The 20,800-nt window shown below is 32.4% G+C and overlaps 4 protein-coding genes across 22 annotated transcripts; 3 read left to right on the forward strand and 1 right to left on the reverse strand.

The window, feature by feature from the left end:
• The first annotated feature begins 66 nt into the window (after window positions 1-66).
• Window positions 67-2,671, forward strand: LOC140883646 (psbP domain-containing protein 1, chloroplastic). 2 transcript variants are annotated; one of them, XM_073290200.1, is made up of 3 exons: window positions 67-260; window positions 1,055-1,486; window positions 2,264-2,671. In XM_073290200.1, exons 1-3 carry the CDS (start codon window positions 150-152, stop codon window positions 2,483-2,485), a joined length of 765 nt encoding a protein of 254 aa, XP_073146301.1. In that variant the 5' UTR covers window positions 67-149; the 3' UTR covers window positions 2,486-2,671. The 2 variants fall into 2 exon arrangements, with proteins under 2 accessions (XP_073146301.1, XP_073146302.1); XM_073290201.1 differs by having other exon boundaries at window positions 122-260; window positions 1,071-1,486; window positions 2,264-2,669.
• A 1,258-nt stretch (window positions 2,672-3,929) lies between these two features.
• LOC140883099 (uncharacterized) lies at window positions 3,930-13,212 on the forward strand. Of its 12 annotated transcripts, none has more exons than XM_073289418.1 (8): window positions 3,930-4,217; window positions 5,175-5,265; window positions 7,831-8,541; window positions 9,229-9,318; window positions 10,163-10,219; window positions 10,320-10,523; window positions 10,627-10,685; window positions 12,873-13,212. In XM_073289418.1, exons 3-6 carry the CDS (start codon window positions 8,423-8,425, stop codon window positions 10,423-10,425), a joined length of 372 nt encoding a protein of 123 aa, XP_073145519.1. In that variant the 5' UTR covers window positions 3,930-4,217; window positions 5,175-5,265; window positions 7,831-8,422; the 3' UTR covers window positions 10,426-10,523; window positions 10,627-10,685; window positions 12,873-13,212. The 12 variants fall into 12 exon arrangements, with proteins under 12 accessions (XP_073145519.1, XP_073145524.1, XP_073145525.1 ...); XM_073289423.1 differs by having other exon boundaries at window positions 8,461-8,541; XM_073289424.1 differs by lacking the exon at window positions 3,930-4,217 and adding an exon at window positions 4,229-5,083 and having other exon boundaries at window positions 8,461-8,541.
• A 2,123-nt stretch (window positions 13,213-15,335) lies between these two features.
• Window positions 15,336-18,350, forward strand: LOC140881902 (uncharacterized). 6 transcript variants are annotated; one of them, XM_073287558.1, is made up of 6 exons: window positions 15,375-15,528; window positions 15,629-15,690; window positions 16,520-16,789; window positions 17,214-17,318; window positions 17,398-17,445; window positions 17,807-18,350. In XM_073287558.1, the coding sequence occupies exons 3-6, from the start codon at window positions 16,523-16,525 to the stop codon at window positions 18,044-18,046; spliced, it is 660 nt and encodes a 219-aa protein (XP_073143659.1). In that variant the 5' UTR covers window positions 15,375-15,528; window positions 15,629-15,690; window positions 16,520-16,522; the 3' UTR covers window positions 18,047-18,350. The 6 variants fall into 6 exon arrangements, with proteins under 6 accessions (XP_073143663.1, XP_073143659.1, XP_073143661.1 ...); XM_073287560.1 differs by having other exon boundaries at window positions 16,523-16,789; XM_073287561.1 differs by having other exon boundaries at window positions 15,385-15,528; window positions 15,623-15,690; window positions 16,523-16,789.
• A 480-nt stretch (window positions 18,351-18,830) lies between these two features.
• LOC140883900 (zinc finger CCCH domain-containing protein 3) lies at window positions 18,831-20,457 on the reverse strand. 2 transcript variants are annotated; one of them, XM_073290519.1, is made up of 5 exons: window positions 20,281-20,457; window positions 20,124-20,188; window positions 19,412-19,490; window positions 19,285-19,321; window positions 18,831-19,173 (listed from the first exon to the last, which is right to left on the reverse strand). In XM_073290519.1, exons 1-5 carry the CDS (start codon window positions 20,405-20,407, stop codon window positions 19,068-19,070), a joined length of 414 nt encoding a protein of 137 aa, XP_073146620.1. In that variant the 5' UTR covers window positions 20,408-20,457; the 3' UTR covers window positions 18,831-19,067. The 2 variants fall into 2 exon arrangements, with proteins under 2 accessions (XP_073146620.1, XP_073146621.1); XM_073290520.1 differs by lacking the exon at window positions 19,285-19,321 and having other exon boundaries at window positions 18,831-19,174.
• Window positions 20,458-20,800: the final 343 nt, after the last annotated feature.

A 20,800-nucleotide genomic window follows, 5' to 3' on the forward strand; every position in this document is an offset into this window, starting at 1 on the left:
AAAAAACATTACTATTCGTTAAAGGGAAAAAACAGCTAACCGATTATATTATTAATCTTCCTTGAAGTCGCGTGACGCTTCTATCTATGCAAATCATATTCTTCACCCACGCAGCCATGGTTTCTTGATTCCCTAGCTTCACCCGAAAAATGGCCACTCTTCTTGCGATCTCGTACTCTCCGAAGCTGAACACTCCACACTCGCGTAGATTAACGATAAATTCCACCCCTTCACCTTCCGTTTCTTGCATGCTAAATGAGGTGAGTGAGTCTCATCAATACTGGGTTCATCAGTAGAATTCCTTTATCTTGTGATGTTTCTTCTTGTCGATTAAACGATTTGTTTCCCTGTAAAATGCTTCTGTTTTTGCCTTAATTCATTTTGAGTGGGCGTTTAGTGATATGATTTTGAAATACTTGGTATTGATTAACATTGCAAATGATAAGATTTGCTATATTGGTATAGCAATATTGTTGACAAACAGTAGTAAGCAAGACAAAAACTTTTTAGAAAAACATAAAATAAAATTGGTCGTTCGTTTTGGCTCGAATGGGAGTTCTTGGTCGGTGGGCGAGGGACATTAGCAGCGGTCACAAACAAAAAAAAAAGAAAATGAAAAACTTGCTGTGAATAAGGAGGGCAATTGAGATACATGAACGTCATCACATTGGATCGAGGTGAGTTGCGATTATTCTTAGATGGATTAGTTCCAGCCAGGCTTTATGATCTAGACAGTTGCCGTTCTATCCATTGGTAAAAATGTTTAGGATATTACAATGAAATAAGAGATGCAAGATCTAGGCCAGAAGGTCTATCATGTCCCATGTCTTAGTAAAGCAATCTGTAGTTTGGTCATTCTGCTAATGTAAGAAAATTATACGACCTGGAAAGAAGCTGGAATAATATTTTTCCCAAGGAATTATTACATACCTCCTGTCTCTAGTGTATTCCTCAATTAGAAAAAAACAACAAAGTAAAGTGAATTCACTTACAAAATCATAGCATTATAGCTGCACAGCTTCTCACAAGACATTTTTCTAATATATATAACCAGAGTAAAGGTTTTGCAGTTCCAAGAAGAAATGCTATGGCATTGATCCTCTCAGGTTACATCCTCTCAATTTCCAATGCCCAAAATACTGCTTTTGCACAGTCTGTAGTATACAGGGAATACATAGATTCATTTGATGGATACTCATTCAAGTACCCGGGGAATTGGATTCAAGTACGTGGTGCTGGTGCTGATGTATTCTTCAGGGACCCTTATGTTCTCGATGAAAATATTTCCGTAGAGATATCATCTCCTTCGTCCTCCAAGTATAAAAGCGTAGAAGATTTGGGTTCACCTGAGGAAGCAGGGAAGAAAGTACTTAGGCAGTATTTGACCGAGTTCATGTCTACTCGGCTTGGTGTCAGGCGTGAATCAAAAATTCTTTCTACGTCTTCGAGAGTGGCCGATGATGGGAAGCTGTACTATCAAGTTGAGGTGAGAGTTTTTTCTTTTTTTGCGCTTGTTGAGCTAAATTTTTTATTTTTGGAGAATTTGATCGAACTATTTGTTACATGGTGAATTAGTAATACTGTGTGAAAAATAATGGGGGCTGCCTCCTCTGTGTTTGAATAATAAATACAACCCGGTGATAGCTTACAAGCCGTAAAAACATACTTTTGTTAGATATTGAAATTGTAAAACTATTAAGCCAAGTACGCAATGCAAAGAAGCCATAAAAGTGAATGATATTGGCCACTGGGAAGGATGGTGGAGTGATGAAAAGTGCACATGAATGCTACATTCTATAAATCTTTTCTTCCACTTTACTTCCTTCCTATCCGCATGGCCATGTAATGGAATTTCATTGTGTATTTCATTGGTAGGCAGATATACAAAAGAAAGAGGTTTATTTTCATAATGGGTTTGATGCTAGAAAGAAAATCATGATTCATAACTCCTTACCTAAGGGCCATTTTCTTTAATCAATTGATTCAATCGTATTATCGATGATTTAACTGTGTCAGAACATTTTATTAACTCTCTTCCATTAATAAATACATAATTTGGGTTCTATTTTCATTTATTTCTTCATATATGCCACCTACTGACCTACGTATCGTGGATGACAAAATGTTATTCACTCTTATTTTCTCTCATACATTCTTTATGGGTGTTACTTGAGAACTTGTGATCATATGATTTTCATTTTGTGCTTCACTGCTATGAAGAATGTGAAATTAATTGAACTGTGTGACACTCTATGTATAACAGGCAAACATTAAGTCATACGCGAGCAACAATGAATTGGCAGTCATGCCACAGGACAGGGTGGTTCGTATGGAATGGAATCGGAGATACCTTTCGGTTCTTGGAGTTGAGAATAATCAGTTATATGAATTACGATTACAGACACCAGAAAAGTCATTCATGGAAGAGGAAAATGATCTTCGCTCCATTATGGATTCCTTCAGGGTGAATAAAGTGGTTGCTTGATGCTGATCTTTTTGGAAGCTATTTTCCATTTTTTGTATTTGTTAAAACAATCACAGTTTCTGTATCTTTTGGTCATTCCTCTCTTTAGGATTTGTGTAGCTTTATGAATCTCTAGCTATGTGTTCTCATGTATGAGAAAATCGATCTTTCTTCTGATTTTTTGTTTGTCATTGTTTGAATTTTGAAATATGACATTTTTTTTAAGGTTTTTATTTATGTCTTTGTCTTGTTTCTACTCAATTTTTATTTGGAAGAAATTGTAAATAATGATTTTGTATTGTTATAGTGACTGAAAAACTGAAAAGGGCATTTTTTCAGTAAAAATAAATAAGAATAAAGTGTAATATATTTTAAAAATTATAATAAAATATGTATTTATAGATCATAAGTCATAATAAAGAATGATATTGGGATTTTTTTTTAAAAAAATAATTTAAATGAACAAGAAATGGACCTCCTCTTGGACGCTGAATTGAAGGCATGATCTACCGGAAATGGATCCCTTTGAGTTCTCGTCATCTGCTCTACTTTTAATTATTAAACAACAATTAAGGATAATTATTTTTAAGTGGGAAATTAAAATATACAATTAAGTCAATGAATTTAATTGTGTGTTAAAATATATATTAGAAAATATTTGATAACAACGATATTAAAGTACATTATTTCCGAAAAAATGGCAACTTCAGCTCGAATTCGTTGGACAATCTGATGTGTATTGGAGCTGTGCGAGCTCTCTCCTCCCCGTCGACGACCACGGTGCGAGAGTAACTTTTAAGGTGTTTTGGCTTGATTATAATAAATTTTATTTTGTACATGTGTGCTTGAGTGGTATAATTTATTTGTACCAAAACTCCATGTTAAGTTTCAAATGGGAATTTCACTCCAATGACAATTAAGTAGGCACATTGACATTTTATAAAAATTGCATGACCTACCTCTAGTAACCTGTTTTTTTTTAACACATGCTCGTGTTGCGGCTAAGAAACCAGCACGAAACCCAACATTGAGTTGAGATTCATTAGACAAAAAATCATGAAATCTTGCTCGAATATTCCATGGTATATTATTTAAAGATTCCATGGTTTTTGCTCAACTTTGCTAAACATTGTGTGGATTTCTAAAATATTATAGATAAATAAAATGCTAATTTTGTAAATTCAACACAACATGATTCAAAATTGGTTCAAATAAGCATTAACACGGGTAAACGTGTTAATTTTTTTTAATATTAAAAAAAGAGACGCAAAGAATTGAAGTATATATTTTCGATATTTGTTTTTGACACGAATAAATCATTTCAGCATATATAAGAAATCTTGTGCAAATCGGATTGTTGGACCACAAAAAGATTCCAACTTTTTCTGCAACTTTGACTGCTTTTACTCTCTACATTTTTATTACCCTCATTAAATTCATTTATTTGTCCAATTTGACTGTTTGCTTCTCCCTCCGCCACTATTAATAAATTCAACCAATGCAGCTTGCTCCGTGTATCAGTATTTCCTTTAACTTCAATTCAGATTTAAACCGAGCTTAGCCCAGCGTTTTGACTCTGATTTCTCCAGCCCTAACACACCCAAATTCTGCTTGACATCTTTTCATATTCGAACCAACGGACGAGTGAGTGTTCTCCGGCGAGCCTCCGCCCGTCACCACCTTTGCTTCGAGTTGTAAGGAGTTTAAACTCGAAAATTCAAGCTTTACTCTTCAACAACACAAGCTTCCCGGGGTGAGGAATTTGCTTGCTTCCATTTAATTTGTTTTCGACTCAAGTCTCGCATTAATATTCATAAATTGTTGGGTTAATTTTGTAGGTTCCAGAGTTGACTGACATTTAGGTATATTTCTAGGATTAGTTGAGGACTTAATTGATATTTCAACATTTATGGTTTGTGTAGTCATTATTTGAAGTGTGACTAAGAAATGGTTGAATTTAAATGTTATGATTTTTTTTTTTTTTTTTGGAAATTTTATAATTTCCTAAATTTATTATTTTAGGAATTTTAGCAAATTGTGTGAAAATACAGATAGAATTTATGCGACTTTAAAATGCCTAAACTAGTTGTTTTGGGATTTTAGGCTTAAAAAATTATTGTTGCAAGCAAAAATAACCCAAATCAGCGTTGTTGGTCTTTGGCCCAACTATTCCTTTTATTCCCCCTGAAGTTGTTGAGCTGCGTGTTCTTTTCTTTCTGCTGCTGAGGGTGAAAGATCGAGAGATTACTTTGTCTTTGCTCTTCTCCTTTAGGGGTCTTCCTTCAGGGTGTTGAGGGCAGTGAGCGTGTATTAGGCGTGGGAAAACCTTTGTGGTTGACCCCCGAGTTTATGATATTTCACGTTTCTTGCTTGCTGGTTTCTTGTCTCGTGTTGTGCAGGTTTGAACGGTGGTTAACATATTTTTTTCAATCCCCCAAATGCTAGTGCTGTTTTTTTGCATTAATTTGTTTTAAAAAAAATTCGGCCGGCTAGCCTGCAACCCGAGGGGGGCATGTTGAGGTTTAATGTGCGGTTTGGACTTTGGAGGAGGGTCTAAACGGGCCGCGGGTTGTGGCGGACAGAGGGGATGGTCCGTTTGACAGCCCTAGGAAAGAGCTAGTTAGAAGCATTTTGTATTTCATATTTGCATGAAGTCTTTTGCCCCAGAGTTAGGTTGTTTTTTTTAAAATTGTTTATTCGTATATGTCAGGTAGTGATTTGGGAGGGGCTAGTTATAAGCATTTGAAGTATTGTTTTTTCTCTGCAACAATGTCTCTGCGTAGGTCAATACAAAAAATAAGGTATGCCTAGTTTCGTTTATTTTCTTTTTCACAATGTATTCTACATTCTACAGAATTGTCACGATATGACTTTGCAATTGTTTTGCACTTTTGCTCATAAAGTAGTATTGTTTTACTTTCTTTTTAACATGTCAAGTAATACTCGTTTAGAAGCTCGCTTTAACAATAAACGTTCTGTAGAAATATCAAATTTTAGCATGTTAAGTCACTTACTGTTCCTGTACGTGATAAAAAATCTAACTGCAGATGTGCATTTTTGAGCGCGGTTGCTCGCGTTAAAATATACTATAGAAGTTTAAACATCCACATCAATTGTGCAAACAACTATCGATTTGATGTTGTTAACATATTCGATAACTTGTATTCGGTTAGGAGAAGTTTGAACAATAAAAAATGACAAGATTATCAACAAAAAAATGAGTTGTTCGCGCGAACATAATGTGGTGCACACGAAATCCATGCACGGGACCTAGTGTGCGGTGGATCATTCTATGTATATATCACACTATTCAAGTTATTGAAGAACAATTTTTTTATTCGCCCAGAACCTAATTTATCTCAGGACCGCCTTATTGCACCATCTTAATTAAGAAGGTTTTGCAGAAATCTCATATTCTAGCTGACTTTCTATCACATGTTTGCAACAAACAAGATGTTGATGTGTGTGCATTTGTAAGCAATGTTGCATGTGTTGAGATGGGGTACCGGATTTCTAATATCAAAATTAGAGGTTATGAATCTTACTGATTTGACGTGGTAGATGTGGTCGATAATTTGTATTATGTTCCGCCTCTCCCCGAAAATACAATTATGAATGTCACGGTAATTGTTGGTCTCATTTCATTCGTTTTTTCGAGTTTCCCCCCGAAAATACAATTATCTTTAGAGTTGCATCGGACATTTTGGCTAGAGTTGCATACCATGTCAAATACAAATAGGCGGCGGCTGTTCATATTCACAAGTACACGAGGACAAGCATGCACACCCTTAACCTGCAAAGAATATATATGAATCGCGTCATGAAGTTTTAGTACTTGAACAAGATTCTGTAATCAATGTAAGATATGGTTCTTTCGTTAATGAAGGAGCAAAATGAAGTTAATCAAGTATTCAATAGCAAAATGAAACTAATGTTCTACAAAATATGCGAAACCGTGTTTAGAACGATGATAGAATAAAGAGAATAATTTAGCTCCACTTGTCTGGGCATATAAGAGCGATTGGTTTGTTCAGCAAAAAGATGCTCACTCAATTTTGTTCCTGAACTTCAATGTCTGTATATTATAATTGCATTGATTTAATATATAAATGTGAACAACTTTATACCTAGACTAGAAAATATTATATATGAATAGATTAATTGAGGATTGAGAAGCATGCTTACTTCTTAAATGTAAAACTTAATTAGTATATTTGAGAGAGATTTTATTCTCCTTCTAAAGACGATATTTTGATATATGGAAACTTTTAATCCATACAAATTTTTTAAGGCCATCTCCAATCTGTTCACTCCTCCAATGGGGGCAAATTTGCCCAAAATAGCACCCCACCAATCTTACCCCTGAACCAAATATGGCGCAGCCCATATAATTTTTTTTATATAAATTCTTTTATTACTTTTTAATTGTTATTATAACTTTACTTATGTTTAGATAATAATATAATATTTATTTTATAATTAAATATTCAACATAAAAATTTAATTATAATTGTTAAATTAAAATTACAAATAAATGTGTAATTTTTTATTTTTTAATATTTATTTATATTAATTATAAATAATTAATTATTGCCTTGGTGTGATTTAATTTTTACAAATAATATAATTAATATAAATGCAAATAATTAATGTAACAATACAATTTTAAAAAAAACATGTAAACATTTGAACACATAATTCAAATACAAGGAATATTATGAGAATATTCTTTTTGGTGCCAGATTTGGTGCAAATGGGTTGGAGATGGATATTGACTTTGGTGCAAAACCTACACTAAAATAGTTCAAAACTTGCTCTAAAATAGAATTCATGGTTGGAAATGGCCTAAGATAATTAAAATTTTTCACTAATGTTGAAAATTATTTTTCGTTGAATTGTCTGTTTGTTTGATTTATAAAATAACAGCAAGTTTGACAAGGGAAAATTATTATATATATATATAAAAGAAAATGAATGACAAAAATAATATTTTACTCGTATCGAATCACGTCAAGTTAGGTTTGGAGTAATGTGAACAATAAAAAATGACAAGATTATCAACAAAAGATGATACAATGTTTGTGTGAGCAGCAAATTATCCCAAGTGAGTCACAATTATCAAAATGCTGAGTTGGCTGCTGGATAATAATTGAGTTGATACTTCTTATTAGCTATATATTTATATAGCTGCATATGCCTGAATGAAAATATGGACTAAAGGAAAGGTCATGAGTTCAATTACTATGAGTTTTAGGAGCAATCATTACAAGGGAACTGCTAGATCTATGTGATCTCCAATTCCGTGTGCTACTGTCTATTACACTGTGATTGCAACATGGCTTTGAAGATTTGTTTTAAAAATTCAGGTGCACCATTATTATCAAGTGTAGCTCTTGTTGGAGCGGCGAGCTTTCTGTCCTTGAGAATCTTTTGTCAATGATAAAAATATTCACTATCAACCTTTTGATGTGTCACTGTGGGGCATGCAGCTACCTGTATTGTCTCATGTCTCAGCATTTCCTGTTGGAAGTTTCATGCTTATCATCTAGCTAAGGGATAGAGTGATTGAGGTATTGCGGGAACTTGCTTTATTAGGCTGTCAGGTTCTGAAATGTGTTAATTGTTTGAATCTCTGTTTTTTTGTTGTTAATGGATTAAAGGTCATTCATTCTAGAAACGAAATATTTACTATAATAACTGATTAACTGTACTTAGCACGGTCATTGTATCTCTGCATTTTTTCTTATTCGACATGGGGGCAATGAAATTTAAGTTGTTTACAGGTGTCTTGCTATATTGCTTCAAGTTTGATAGATGCTCATCGTTTGGTACACTACATCTTGATATCCAAGGTGGTCTCGTTGAAGAGATTACTGATTGTGTCCTTTGCTTTGTTCATTTGTTTTTGGTGTATTTTATTTCAAATATTCTCAAAGAAGAGCGGGGAAGTTGCTTAATATGCCTCAACATGATGCTTGTTTAACATTGTTTTTCAGTTATATGGTGGAATTCAGAGATATTCAGAACTATTTCCAGACGGTGGCTTTTTTCAGGGGAAAATTTGTTTTTGATCATCGGTATATCTTTTTCATTACATCTACATTTATTCCATCAATCCGACATTTACTGCGACCATGGCATAGTTAATGCTTTTAGTTAACAATGTTCTGGTTTCTAGATATCTTTTTTGTCAAATTTAACATTGTTTTCTTCATGTCCTTTTAACTTTTTAAACTGTTAACTAGGATTTCTTTATGTCCTTTTCTATCTTAGAGAATTGATCTTTCAGATGTAATTTGGTTCTTGGTTCTTCTTTGTATTTTGTAGTGCTCTTTCTCAAACTTTGTGCAAATGTGTAAAATCAATACCAAGCAATAGCTACTGTTTCTGTATAACAAATTTAAACTTGAAATGACTTTCAGATATAAAGCTAACTTATAAAGACAGAGGAACAAATGATATTCATTTTTGTATATCATTACAAAGAAAACTGATACATCTTTATAGTTACAATGGGCATATCTCACCAGGAAATCAAGAGAAAAAAATATTAACTTACCTAATCTATACAACTGAGATATCTATCAATCAATTTAAAATTTCTATCAAATCATGTAAATTGATTCTAATTACTTTAAATTAGTACTAATTGATTTAAATAAATCTACACTAACATCCCCTTCTTTTGCATAACTCGTTAACTTTGGCCAATTTCCATGAAGGATTATATCTCATATTTTAATATTTTCGTCTATTTATGTCAGTGTTTCAGTTGGGAGCTCAGTCACTAACATCTATGGAACTTGTCTTCTGTGTGCTTGCATTATCCTCTTTTATCATGGAGGAAAGGTGAGGTCTGTATGCTTTTGCATTCTCGTATTGGCTTGTATTTTCTATATATTCTTGTCCCTTTCAGGCATATAATTTTCATAGTAATGTTGCAATAACCTTTAGAAAAAGGTTCTTGATAATATTTTAAATTGTAGAAAGTCACTCAGAAAAGCAGCATTCGCATCATATAATTTATGCATCTAAAAGTATGGTGGAAGAAATCTAGACCAATTCAATCAAAATAAATTCATATCAGAGATTTTTTGTATTCTCAATTATATGAATTCTGGTTTTAGCGCAGAATCTTCAAGATTAACATAGAAATATTGATTTAATGTTCATCTAAGTAAAAATGCCTTGAAGAAACTCTTCATGGCATATCCGAGACGAAAGAAATAAAGAGTAGATACCTGTACCATTGAGAATGGGTTCCATGAATGTGCTGGATAGTTAGATTAAGATCATGGGAAATTCAAATTGATTATTGCAATCATGACCAACACGAGTAGATCTCCAGAATTATTAACTGGAAGCGAAAATATCTCAAGGAAACTCTCCCATGCAAAAACAGGGAGCTGAGAGTCTGAGCCACTCACTAGATGTTCATATGTTGTCTAACAACAAACTATTTTCAAGATTGTACCTACAGGCATGATGGATAATGTAAATGGATTTAGTACTTGCTGCGCCAGGAGAAAAAGTTCCCGCTATGTAGCATACAGGAGAAATGTCTCACTAATATTTCATATAGGACAGACCCTATCTAAATGTGTGGAATGTAACTTGTGGTTTATCCTGCAATACTTCCCTTTCGGAAAGCGACTAGTTTCATTTTTGAATACTGCATTGACATTCTTTCTGTGCCAGCAGCCTGCAGAGGGGAATTACGCTAATTCGAAGATATGCTTCCATGTGCTTTATAAGGTTGATTACAGTTTGTTTTTGACTGACTTTCTTGTTGTTTTATAATTTTACTGTGTCTATGAATAATTTGAATTGTCAAAAACTGCTTTCCATTTGACAGGCTGCTGCGTTGGCATTTTATATTCTTTCAGCTCTCTTTTTCGATGGTTTTGTCATCGTTCTTGTGGTCACTGTCCTTTAGTCCGCTCTTGATTTCTGGCTTGTGAAAAACGTAAGTGGACGCATCTTGGTGGGTCTTAGGTGGTGGAATGAAATAAATGATGATGGTGAAAGTGTGTGGAAATATGAATGTCTTGACCAAGAGGTGAGCAGCTTTGGCATCTCAAATGCTCTTTTCAACATTGCATCGATTATTTAACCGAGTGGATCATGCGTATTTTATCCCTTGTCTTTTCCCTCTTTGGCAGTCTCTGGCGCGGATGAACAACAAGGATTCTCGGTTGTTCTGGTGGACTTTAATCTTACAGTAAGTGAATATTTAAATTAATGGCCTTGAGTCCTTTGGTGTATATTTTGTTCATCCGAACATGATGTAGCCTAAGACATAGTTTGGTACATAGGATATGATAAGTATAGGATATATAATATAAGGATAAGTAAAATGGTAGGATACTATGTTGAATGTTTTGTATGATTTTAATAATAGTGATTAAATTTATATATTCGATTTTAATGACAAAATTAACCCTATCGTAATGTGGAGGAGAATGAGACGTGTTTAAAATTTAGATGTTTTTATATGTGGAGGGTAATCATATTTTTTTGTAGTATTTTTTTAGTTGTATTAAATTTAGTGCACCAAACTATGCCCAAGGGCTAAGAGGGTTGGCAATAAGTAAGCACATGACAGAGTCCTGCAATCTCTCATGAAAACTTGAAATTTTCACTATAGTTTCCGTCATAATGTTGCTTCTGCTTTAGCTGTCAAATCACTCGTTGATTGCATATTCAGAAGCCTTTTATTTTGAGTTATTTGCACCAAACATAGAAATTTGAAAATGCACACTTTTTTCCCATGTTATTTTAATAGGCATCTTCAACCCCGATCTTTTAAAAAAATTAGCACACTCGCTTCTTCAGATGAGTGATTGTTGCGCACGCGTCCCTCATGCAACTAGCCAAAGATTTTGATATTTTTTTGCATCAAATACCCCTTTGAAATATTAAAAATACATATTTGACCCCTGTGAAAATAATTTTTAAATCTATTCAACCCATAATACACAATTTTTATTAAATCTAATTAAAAAATATTTAGCAAACACTTTTCGTTTTATTAATTTTATTTTTAATTTTAATTTTATTATGATTATATAATTATTTTCTAAAAAATATTATTATTTTATCTTGTTATCATTATTTTATTAAACTTTCTTCTTGTTTCCAATTTCTCAATTAAAAATGCATTCATAAACGAGATTTAAATATCTAAAAGTATCAAAATATTAAATCAAAATGATAATTTCATGCATATTATTTTTCAATTTAGGCTTATAGATTTTTGACCAAAATCTAAATTTTTTAAAATGTATTGCAGAATTTGCATTAAATAATAATACACAATATTTATTAAGATCTAGTTATAAAATATTTTTCAAACATTTTTAATTTTATTTATTTTTAATTTTTAATTTAAATTTATAATTTATAATTAATTTATTTCTAAAAAAATTATTACTTTATCTCGTTATCATTATTTTATCAAATCATTTTGTGTTTCAACTTTTTCATTAAACATGATTCATAAATAACGATTTAAATATCTAAAAATACCAAAATATTGAACCAAATGATAAGTTCATGAATGCTATTTTTTTCATTTAGAATTATATAAGCATGTTATTTTTTTTATTATTTATTACAAATTTTGCAATGCATATTCTCGAAAAATTTAAATTTTGGTTCAATAATATATAGTTATAAATCGAAAAAGCATTATGTTTGAAATTATCGGTTTAGTTCAATATTTTGGTACTTGAAATTATTTAAATACTTGTTTATGAATGCATGTTTAATGGAAAAGTTGGAAACAAGAAGAAAATTTAATAAAATATGATAACAAAATAAAATAATAATATTTTTTAGAAAATAATTATATAATCATAATAAATTTAAAATTAAAAATAAAATTAATAAAATAAAAAGTGTTTGCTAAATATTTTATAATTAGATTTTAAACAAAAATTGTGTATTATGGGTTGAATAGATTTTAAATTATTTTTACAAGGGTCAAATATGCATTTTTAATATTTCACAAGGGTATTTGGTGCAAAAAGAATATCAAAATCTTTGCCCAGTCGCATGAGAGGCGCGTGCGCAACAATCACTCATTTGAAGGGACGAGTGTGCTAATTTTTTAAAAGGTTAGGGTTGAAGATGTCATTTAAAATTTCACAGGAAAGAAATGTACATTTTCAATATTTTACAGGGGTGTTTGGTGCAAATAACTCATTTTATTTTTGGTGACAAGCAGTCAACTTAAACATTGCTTTTCGGCTGTAGGGGGTTGTGTGGATATTCTTAGCACCCTTGTCTTTTCTTTTTTGCATGATGATAACTGTTAACATTTTATTCTTCTAGTTAATTATAAGATAGAAATTGTTTTTGTTTCGTATGCTCGATGATTGAGCGATTATGTTGGTCCTCCTCACAGATGCTAAATAGCAGCTTCAAGCATTTGCCACTCAGATCATTGCTTCTCGGGTCACGTCTACTTTTCCATCAGCATTTAGTGTCGTCTGAATGATGTGTACGAAAAGATGGGAGGAAGAAAAAGAGAGATAAGATTTCAAAAGAATCGATGTCGTTCAATTTTCACAATCGTTGTGTAGTGGTACTAATAGAGGCATTGATGTTCAATTTTCACAATCGTTGTGTGTAGTGGTACTAATAGAGGCATTGATTTTGCACTCATGTAACACTTTATGCCAGACGTCAATGTGATATTTCTATTTCTTGAGGCCTTATTGTACATGAAATTGAGTTGATTCATACCGTTGAATGAATGAGACTGATTGAATTCTCATCTCAGTTCATAATCATGCTTCTGTTTAGAATTAGCTATGTCGAGCAGCTCCTTCATGTGCTTTGATGCAGTAATGATTCTCGTTTGTTGATACAAGTTACTCCATCCTATATTAGATATGGACAGAAACTAAAACTATTAATTTGTATATTGTGTAAATGAGGGGATATCCATGTAATACACAAGTTTTTGTCTAAAATAACACCGAGTGGGTTCGATATTTCGTTGCAAAACAGGTGCTTGAAATTTCCAATCATGTCAATGGGATTTGTGTACAAATGAATAGTAGACTAGTCAAGTGGTCTTGTGAAGGTTAGCAAATTTTTTATTTTTTATTTTTTAAAAAAACAACAAATTGACAACAAAATGGAGATAGATTGTTCTAAAAATCTCTGCTTTTCTTGGAGTTTTTGGCGACATTAAAGCGAGAAAATTAATAAGTTGCTTTTCTGAGGATCACTATAATTCTGCTTGTCGAGAAATAGATCATACTACCAAGAGATTTGATCATATGTTCCAGTGAATATTAATTGTTTACTTTTTATACATGTGTTTCGGTAATATAATGTTCTGAAGAAGAACAATTTACACTATTTTCAGAATCACTTCATTTGACAATTGAAACATCACTTGATTTAGGTCTTGGATATGCATTCATTTTGTATTCACTTTCTTTTATTCATAAAATAACTTCAACGTTTTTTAATACGAAACATATACGTGAGTTTTAAATAATTTATATATTCAATTATAATATTAGCGAGCTTTCACGTTCGATGATAAATTTTGATTAAAATGATTATATGCATAGACACACATATGTAAATAGTGTTTTTAAGAGTTAAAACATAAAGTTAAATTACTTTTAAAAAAAAAAAAATTCCTTGATGATATTTAATTAATTAATTTTATATATATATATATATATATATATATATTCGGGAGAAGATTTTATAAGGATTTCAAAGCCTGAAACCTCCAGCATATAAAGTATAAACCCATTGGCCAAGAAGCGGGTGGTTTTTATAGGGAAATTCTATGCTCCTCCGGAGGAGTACTCCCCCTATGCTCAACGAATGACATGTGTCCATTTTGTTTTTTTTTTCCCCTCTTCGTTCAGTTTTTTTCCTTTTGTTTTTATGGTTTCATTTGATCTTGTTATTTTTATTTAATTTTTTTAGACAGAAACATTTGATTTGTTTTTATTTTTTCTCTTTATTTACTAATTTTTTTTTTTATAAATTTGAATTTTTTTCCTTTCAATATTTAATCATTAATATTTACTAATGAGAATTCAACTGTAAATGCTAAAATTTAAACTAAAAAATGATAAAACTTGAAAAAAAAGTTTGGTGCATAAATCGTGTATATATATATATATATATATATATATATATATATATATATATGCGTGTGTGTATCAAATTTTACAAATGACATAATTAATACAAACTATTCAAATTAATGTTTTGATAAAATATAAATAGCGTACACATTTTACCCATAATTAAATATGAGTTAAAAGAGATAATGAGTATAATGAGTATTTTAGTTAAAATTTCATTACAAACTCTAATTTGAAAATTAGTTTTTTTGATAACGTATATTAGCATTTTTAATTTAATAAAAAAATTCAAAATTTGAAATAACAACGTAGCTTTTTATGGATATTTTTATTTTTATCATCGTAATTTATGTATTAAATGATAAGGGAAAAAAAAATCAACTTAATGTCTAAACATAGATAAAATAAAAAGAACCAAGATCAAAGAAAACTATAAAAACAAAAAGGAAAAAAAAAACTGAACAAAGAGGACAAAAAATTAAAAAATAAAAAAGCAAAACGGGGACACTTGTCATTCATTGGACATAGAGGGAGTACTCCTCCTAGAGGAGCATAGAATTTCCCGTTTTTATACATCTTAACATACTTTTTTTTTTTTAGAAAAAAAAACATATTTTAGGGGGGATATAATATCTTAAATTAGAATAAGTTTATTATGAACGATATATTATATTATGATTAGTTTGGTATAAAATACAAAAAGGAGTTGTTATTTATTGCTTCTTGTTTGAAAAATGAAAACGACCCCACCATACCACCAATCTTTATCCGATTTTCTTTTGTTTCCCATCTTCTTTTGCTCCCTTTTCTTCTCTAATCTAATAATAATAAAATATCAAGAATTATTGCTAATCAAATAACTATTGCTGATCGATTGTGTAGATAAGGTAGTGTTTGAGTCGTTTCGGTTTCTTTTTGCATCTTTGTTTTGGCTATTCGGTGAGTATATTCATTAAAAGTATCGTCTTTTGCTTCATTCTTACCTGATTTTATATATAAAGTTGGTTTCTCTAACTTAATTGTTAATGGGAAGTTGTAGATCGGTGCGTCTTTTCACCATCTACTGAAAGTCTCGATAACCTTTGCTGTGGGTTTATTGCGGTATGTTTGATTCTGGATTTGGAGTTTTTATTTTCTGTGGCGCTTAAGATTTAAGATGATCAAAATTTTGGGCTTGATTGATCTTGATCGAGGTTTTGGAGGTGTGGGTTTATTTCGTCGCACTGAAATGTCTATCATCTCGACTCTCGAGTCTTTTCTAGAGTTCTTCACTCTCTGTGTTTTTGTTCTGCCTTCTGGGTTCGGAGATTTTGTTAAGTTTTTAGATTTTTGGTATTCAATACTAAAGTTTGAACTCAATGCTAGGTTCAATGACAGAATGGAAATCATGAAATTGTCAGCTCAAAGTTTGAAAATAAATGATCTCATCTTCAAGCAAAATACATTCTTTTCACAAATTTAAATTTTTTTGGATAGCCAGGTTTTGGTTATGAGTCATTTGGTTTCTGTGGATCAAGGACTTCACGAAATTTTGTTCAATTTCATCACTTGTTTGGGGCACTTGACTCCATGGGGGATATGTTTTCTCATTGTTGTGCTGTTATTTCTATGAGTTTGTTTTACTATTAATTCCTAGTTGGTTAAAGTCCAGTTAGCTTATTAGTTATGCTAAATGGAGCAGTTACTTAGTTCATTACGTATTTATTATTTTCTCATATAAATAGCTTGTATACTCTTTTATTTTCATACTTTTAAGATACAGAGAAGATGATCATTCCTTCTCCATCGTTCTTTCTCTACCAATCTTAATCTCAATAGTTTGAGCTATATAATATTGTACTGTTCTGTCATAATCTTTGTTGTTTTATGGGATGTGGATCGAGTTAGAGAATTTCATGCTTTAACATTGATTTATTACCTGGATTCTCAGTAGATGGGATCTGAAGGACCTACTTCGCCTATAACAATTCATGTGACCGGATTTAAAAAGTTTCATGGGGTTGCAGAAAATCCGACCGAAACAATTGTTAACAACCTCCAAAGTTATCTGAACAAAAGGGGTGTATCAAATGCGCTGATCATCGGTAGTTGCACAATTCTTGAAACTGCAGGGCAAGGAGCTGTTGTTCCTTTGTACCAAACGTTGCAATCTTCGGTGAGCAAGGATAACACAGTGTCCAGTTCGAGCAGGGTTATCTGGGTATGCTGCTCTTTTGCTTCTTACTCTTAACTTGAATTTGTCTTGTTTTTCCGACAAATGCTGTGAGGCATACTGATATTGAACCCAACTATTCTTTGTGTTAAATGGATCTATCTTTCCATTCGAGAGACTTAACCCTGGCAACATATTTCTATAGTCATGCAAAACATCATGTATGTGTTCAAATTATAAATTGGCACTGTCAAATTCTATCACATTTATTGCTTATAATTTATTTTTGTTAATTCTACAGGCAATTCTCTAAGTCTGTTGTCAATTTAAATTCTAGTTCACTGTCAAAACATCTTTACAAATATGCTAGATGTTTTATGATTAAAATTTTTCGCACTGCGTGAATAGAATGAAACTTCTTGTCATTTTTTATAGTGTTGTCTGATTTCTCTTCCTTATGTCCATAATTCAGGTCCATTTTGGAGTAAACAGCGGAGCCACAAAATTCGCTCTAGAGCATCAAGCTGTCAATGAAGCCACCTTCCGTTGTCCAGATGAGATGGGATGGAAGCCTCAGGTCGGATGGGCTAATTAATTCTCTCCAATCATATATCAGGATAACTAGTTTTATATAACAATGATCTTACTTATTGCAGAAAGTTCCCATCGTTCCTGCGGATGGTGGGGTTTCACGGATACGAAAGGTATGTATACATATGATGCTTATGTTAGTTTTTACTTTAGGCTCAGTTGTTGAATGTGGAAAAGGATAAGGCCTTTCTTAGCTGGTTAAAGTGTTGGAGACATTGATCATTGATGAACTCTGGGAGTACACAATCATGTGTTTATACTTTATTATTATACACATAGAAAAAGGAAAATTAGTTGAAAATATAGCGAACTATGAATTATGATGGGAGGATAAAACATCATTTGAGACAAAATTACAAATAACACAACCAGCTTTTACCGCCCTTGAAACCTTCTCTCTTTACCTGGTTTCCATGTGGTCATGTTAGTGTAAAACTTAACTTATATCACAAAGCCTCTAATTTTAAAATGCAGACCTCACTTCCGGTTGAGGATATTACGAAGTCCTTGACGAAGATGGGTTATGAAGTGATGACTTCGGATGATGCTGGTCGGTTTGTTTGCAACTATGTATACTATCATTCGCTGCGTTTTGCGGAGCTGAATGGAATTAAATCGATATTTGTGCACGTTCCTCTCTTCTTAACCATTGACGAAGAGACACAAATGCAGTTTGCTGCTTCGTTGTTGGAGGTAATTGCATCATTGGAGTAATCTGAGCATCGTGGTGTTCTATCATTGTGAAGGTGATGGATATATATCGATGTATATATATTTATGGCAATGCGGTGGTTTACTATTCGATCAAGTTATAAATAATATATACTCTATTTTGTTGACGTTTTTCGAGTTTGATGAATTCTTTTTTATTTATTTTTTCTTTAATGTATCTTTTGGTTCGTGTGTAAAATATTGCATCTTACCAAAGTACTGAGAAGGGGTAAAATCCACTTGTGTGTGTACATGAATTATACCTAATATTTATATTTACTCAAAAATCAAAATTATGTGGTCGTCATTAATATTTTGTATATTGTATTAAAGATAAAAGTAAAATCCTCGAGGCGAAAGTGGAAAAGATTTTGCTGTTTAAACCAAAGCCGAAGTATAGACACTCCCAAATGCTCCATTGGAATGATGTTTACTGTCGTCACCCCAAAGATAAGAATAAAATAAAATAAAATCCGATCAAAACCAATAATTTTGAATCTATGGTATCAAACTATCCATGGCAGAAACGGGGGACAAAATGTGGTCCAAGTTTTGTTTTTTTACTTTGCATAGTCTGTAGTTAGACAGTATTTTGGTCGCACTATGTCACATGTTCAATCATATATATATATATATATATATATATATATATATTTGTTGTCTTCTGCGACAATGACTATATACCATTAACATGACTCATGGATGCCAATGATCATCAAATTCTGGAGAGGTCAAGGTTCTAAACCCACAACCCGCCCTTGGTTCAAAAAAAAAAAAAAAAAAAAAAAAACCTCATAGATTAATAGTCTTTTAACTTGCCAGAGCCAATCCTTTTAAGCCAAAAATCTCATCCCTAATATATACAAGTCCCTTTGGTTTCATTCAACACATAGGATACACTTTTATTTGAATAAGAGATTTCGTGTCTAAACGATTCTTAACCATGTATGCATCTGTGTTGTGTATTGTGTGTGTCTACAATAGCAAGCACAATTCTAAAAGTTCTGCATGTGCTGGTGGTAAGCTATCCCCAGTCGATGAAAGGCAGCGGCGGATATCCACCCTCAGGAGGTGGACACAATGATGGAGGTAGGTTTCCCAAGGTAGTTCCAAGTTGACTTCCATATACACCTATAATGGGAAATGGCATATCAGCATATCATATTGAAATGGCTCGCCCTATTAACTCGACATCAACTCAAGTGCAGGACACAAATAAAAGGGAGGAAGTAGTAAACTTTCCAGTAAATGACTGCACATTAGTGACAATATTTGTTCCTGAAAATTGGAAATGAATTCACAAAGTGAAACTCTACTAGTATCAACTTAAAAAGGAAAAGAAAACTAGTAAAAAAAGTGCATCATCACCTGCTATTCCTTGAATGTTTGTGGCGGCCACATCCTTGGGATGATAGTATTTGCAAGAATCTCCATTTTGGCACGAACCCTTGAAACCCAGAGAAAAAAAAAACATAAAGATAAAAAAAAAATAACGAATGTAACCGTGTCACAGTAGCCTCCGAAAAATTTTCACAACTTATGAAGATTCAGCTTATCTATTTATTGATGCTCTCATCTTCCAGAACCCAGGAATTTGATTAACTTTGCCAATGATTGTGTTAATTGAGCACGAGCACACGAAAAGTAAAGTTTTCTTAGAATGTACAAGCCATGAATCCAAGAGAGGAAATTATTCTGAACATCAATCAACAGATCTTTTTATTAGTGCATAATAATTGGAATACTGGATGTTATTCCCGGTAAGATATTCATCTTAGACAAGGCTCGAGGTTCATATATCAGTCAAAAATCTGTATGGTTTCCATATTATACTCCCACTAGATCCAGACAAATGAATATAGGTGCCTAGTTAATGTGGCTTACAGTATGAAAATTAGCCTTATCCAGCAGCAAAACATAAGCTTAAAACAAAGAAAGTGTGCGTCTCCCACTGCATCTTCCTCATTAATATACGAAGTCCAAAAACAGTGTAAAGAACACGTTTTCATCAAATCAAATAAATTTCCTGAATTCTAAGAGAATTAAAAAAAATAAAATAAAAATAAAAAAGAAAACCCACCGTACTAACAAATCGATTGCAAACTCCTTTACCAAAAGACTCGGGCTCATGAATTCGATTTAAATCTGAAGACGATATAGAAAAGAAAAAAGGGATATGATAAGGTGGTGGTTTTGAAATTGAACGATGGTAGCAGGCAGAAACAGAGAAAACGTACTTTGGGGAGAGTACCAGGCAGCTTTGGCTCTCTGGTGCTGAATGCCCTGGAGGTGGCGCCGCCGCGCCGTAGGGGTGTCTTGGAATTCCTTATCGCAGTAGTCGCAGTAGTACTTGCCCAACGGCATCCTTCACAGCTCCTCCAACTTAGATTAGATTTCTATGCTTAATTGTTTTGACAAGGGCTCCATTCATTTATTTGTTTTTCTTTTTAAAATTAAAATAAACCGAATAATCATTTTCATGTAAAAGATAAAAAAATAAAAGACAAATAAGCTACTTCAATTTTCTATCAATATCAACAAAAAAACCATTTATTTATGGCAAACACTTGTATGCAACCGTTGCACGGGTCGTATTCGTGTGACGGATCTTTTATATGGGTTATCCATTAAAAAGTATTACATTTTATGTCAAAAATATTATTTATTATTATAAATATGGATAGGTTGACCCGTCTCACGAATGAGACCGTTTCACAGGAGTGTTACTCTTTATTTATTTATTTTTTTGTACGAGAT

This window comes from Henckelia pumila, chromosome 2 (assembly GCF_033568475.1).
Source record: "Henckelia pumila isolate YLH828 chromosome 2, ASM3356847v2, whole genome shotgun sequence".
NCBI classification, from domain to species: Eukaryota; Viridiplantae; Streptophyta; class Magnoliopsida; order Lamiales; family Gesneriaceae; genus Henckelia; species Henckelia pumila.

Coding starts and splice junctions, on each gene's coding strand:
- LOC140883646 (XM_073290200.1), top strand. CDS start 150: ATGGCCACTCTTCTTGCGATCTCGTACTCTCCGAAGCTGAACACTCCA. Junction 261..1,054: donor TTTCTTGCATGCTAAATGAG/GTGAGTGAGTCT, acceptor ATATATAACCAG/AGTAAAGGTTTTGCAGTTCC. Junction 1,487..2,263: donor AGCTGTACTATCAAGTTGAG/GTGAGAGTTTTT, acceptor TATGTATAACAG/GCAAACATTAAGTCATACGC.
- LOC140883900 (XM_073290519.1), bottom strand. CDS start 20,407: ATGCCGTTGGGCAAGTACTACTGCGACTACTGCGATAAGGAATTCCAA. Junction 19,491..20,123: donor GCAATCGATTTGTTAGTACG/GTGGGTTTTCTT, acceptor CTGGGTTTCAAG/GGTTCGTGCCAAAATGGAGA. Junction 19,174..19,284: donor AATGTGCAGTCATTTACTGG/AAAGTTTACTAC, acceptor TCCCATTATAGG/TGTATATGGAAGTCAACTTG.
- LOC140881902 (XM_073287562.1), top strand. CDS start 16,523: ATGGGATCTGAAGGACCTACTTCGCCTATAACAATTCATGTGACCGGA. Junction 16,790..17,213: donor GTTCGAGCAGGGTTATCTGG/GTATGCTGCTCT, acceptor TCCATAATTCAG/GTCCATTTTGGAGTAAACAG. Junction 17,446..17,806: donor GGGTTTCACGGATACGAAAG/GTATGTATACAT, acceptor TTTAAAATGCAG/ACCTCACTTCCGGTTGAGGA.
- LOC140883099 (XM_073289414.1), top strand. CDS start 5,168: ATGTCAGGTAGTGATTTGGGAGGGGCTAGTTATAAGCATTTGAAGTAT. Junction 8,542..9,228: donor AAATTTGTTTTTGATCATCG/GTATATCTTTTT, acceptor TATTTATGTCAG/TGTTTCAGTTGGGAGCTCAG. Junction 9,319..10,162: donor TATCATGGAGGAAAGGTGAG/GTCTGTATGCTT, acceptor TTTCTGTGCCAG/CAGCCTGCAGAGGGGAATTA.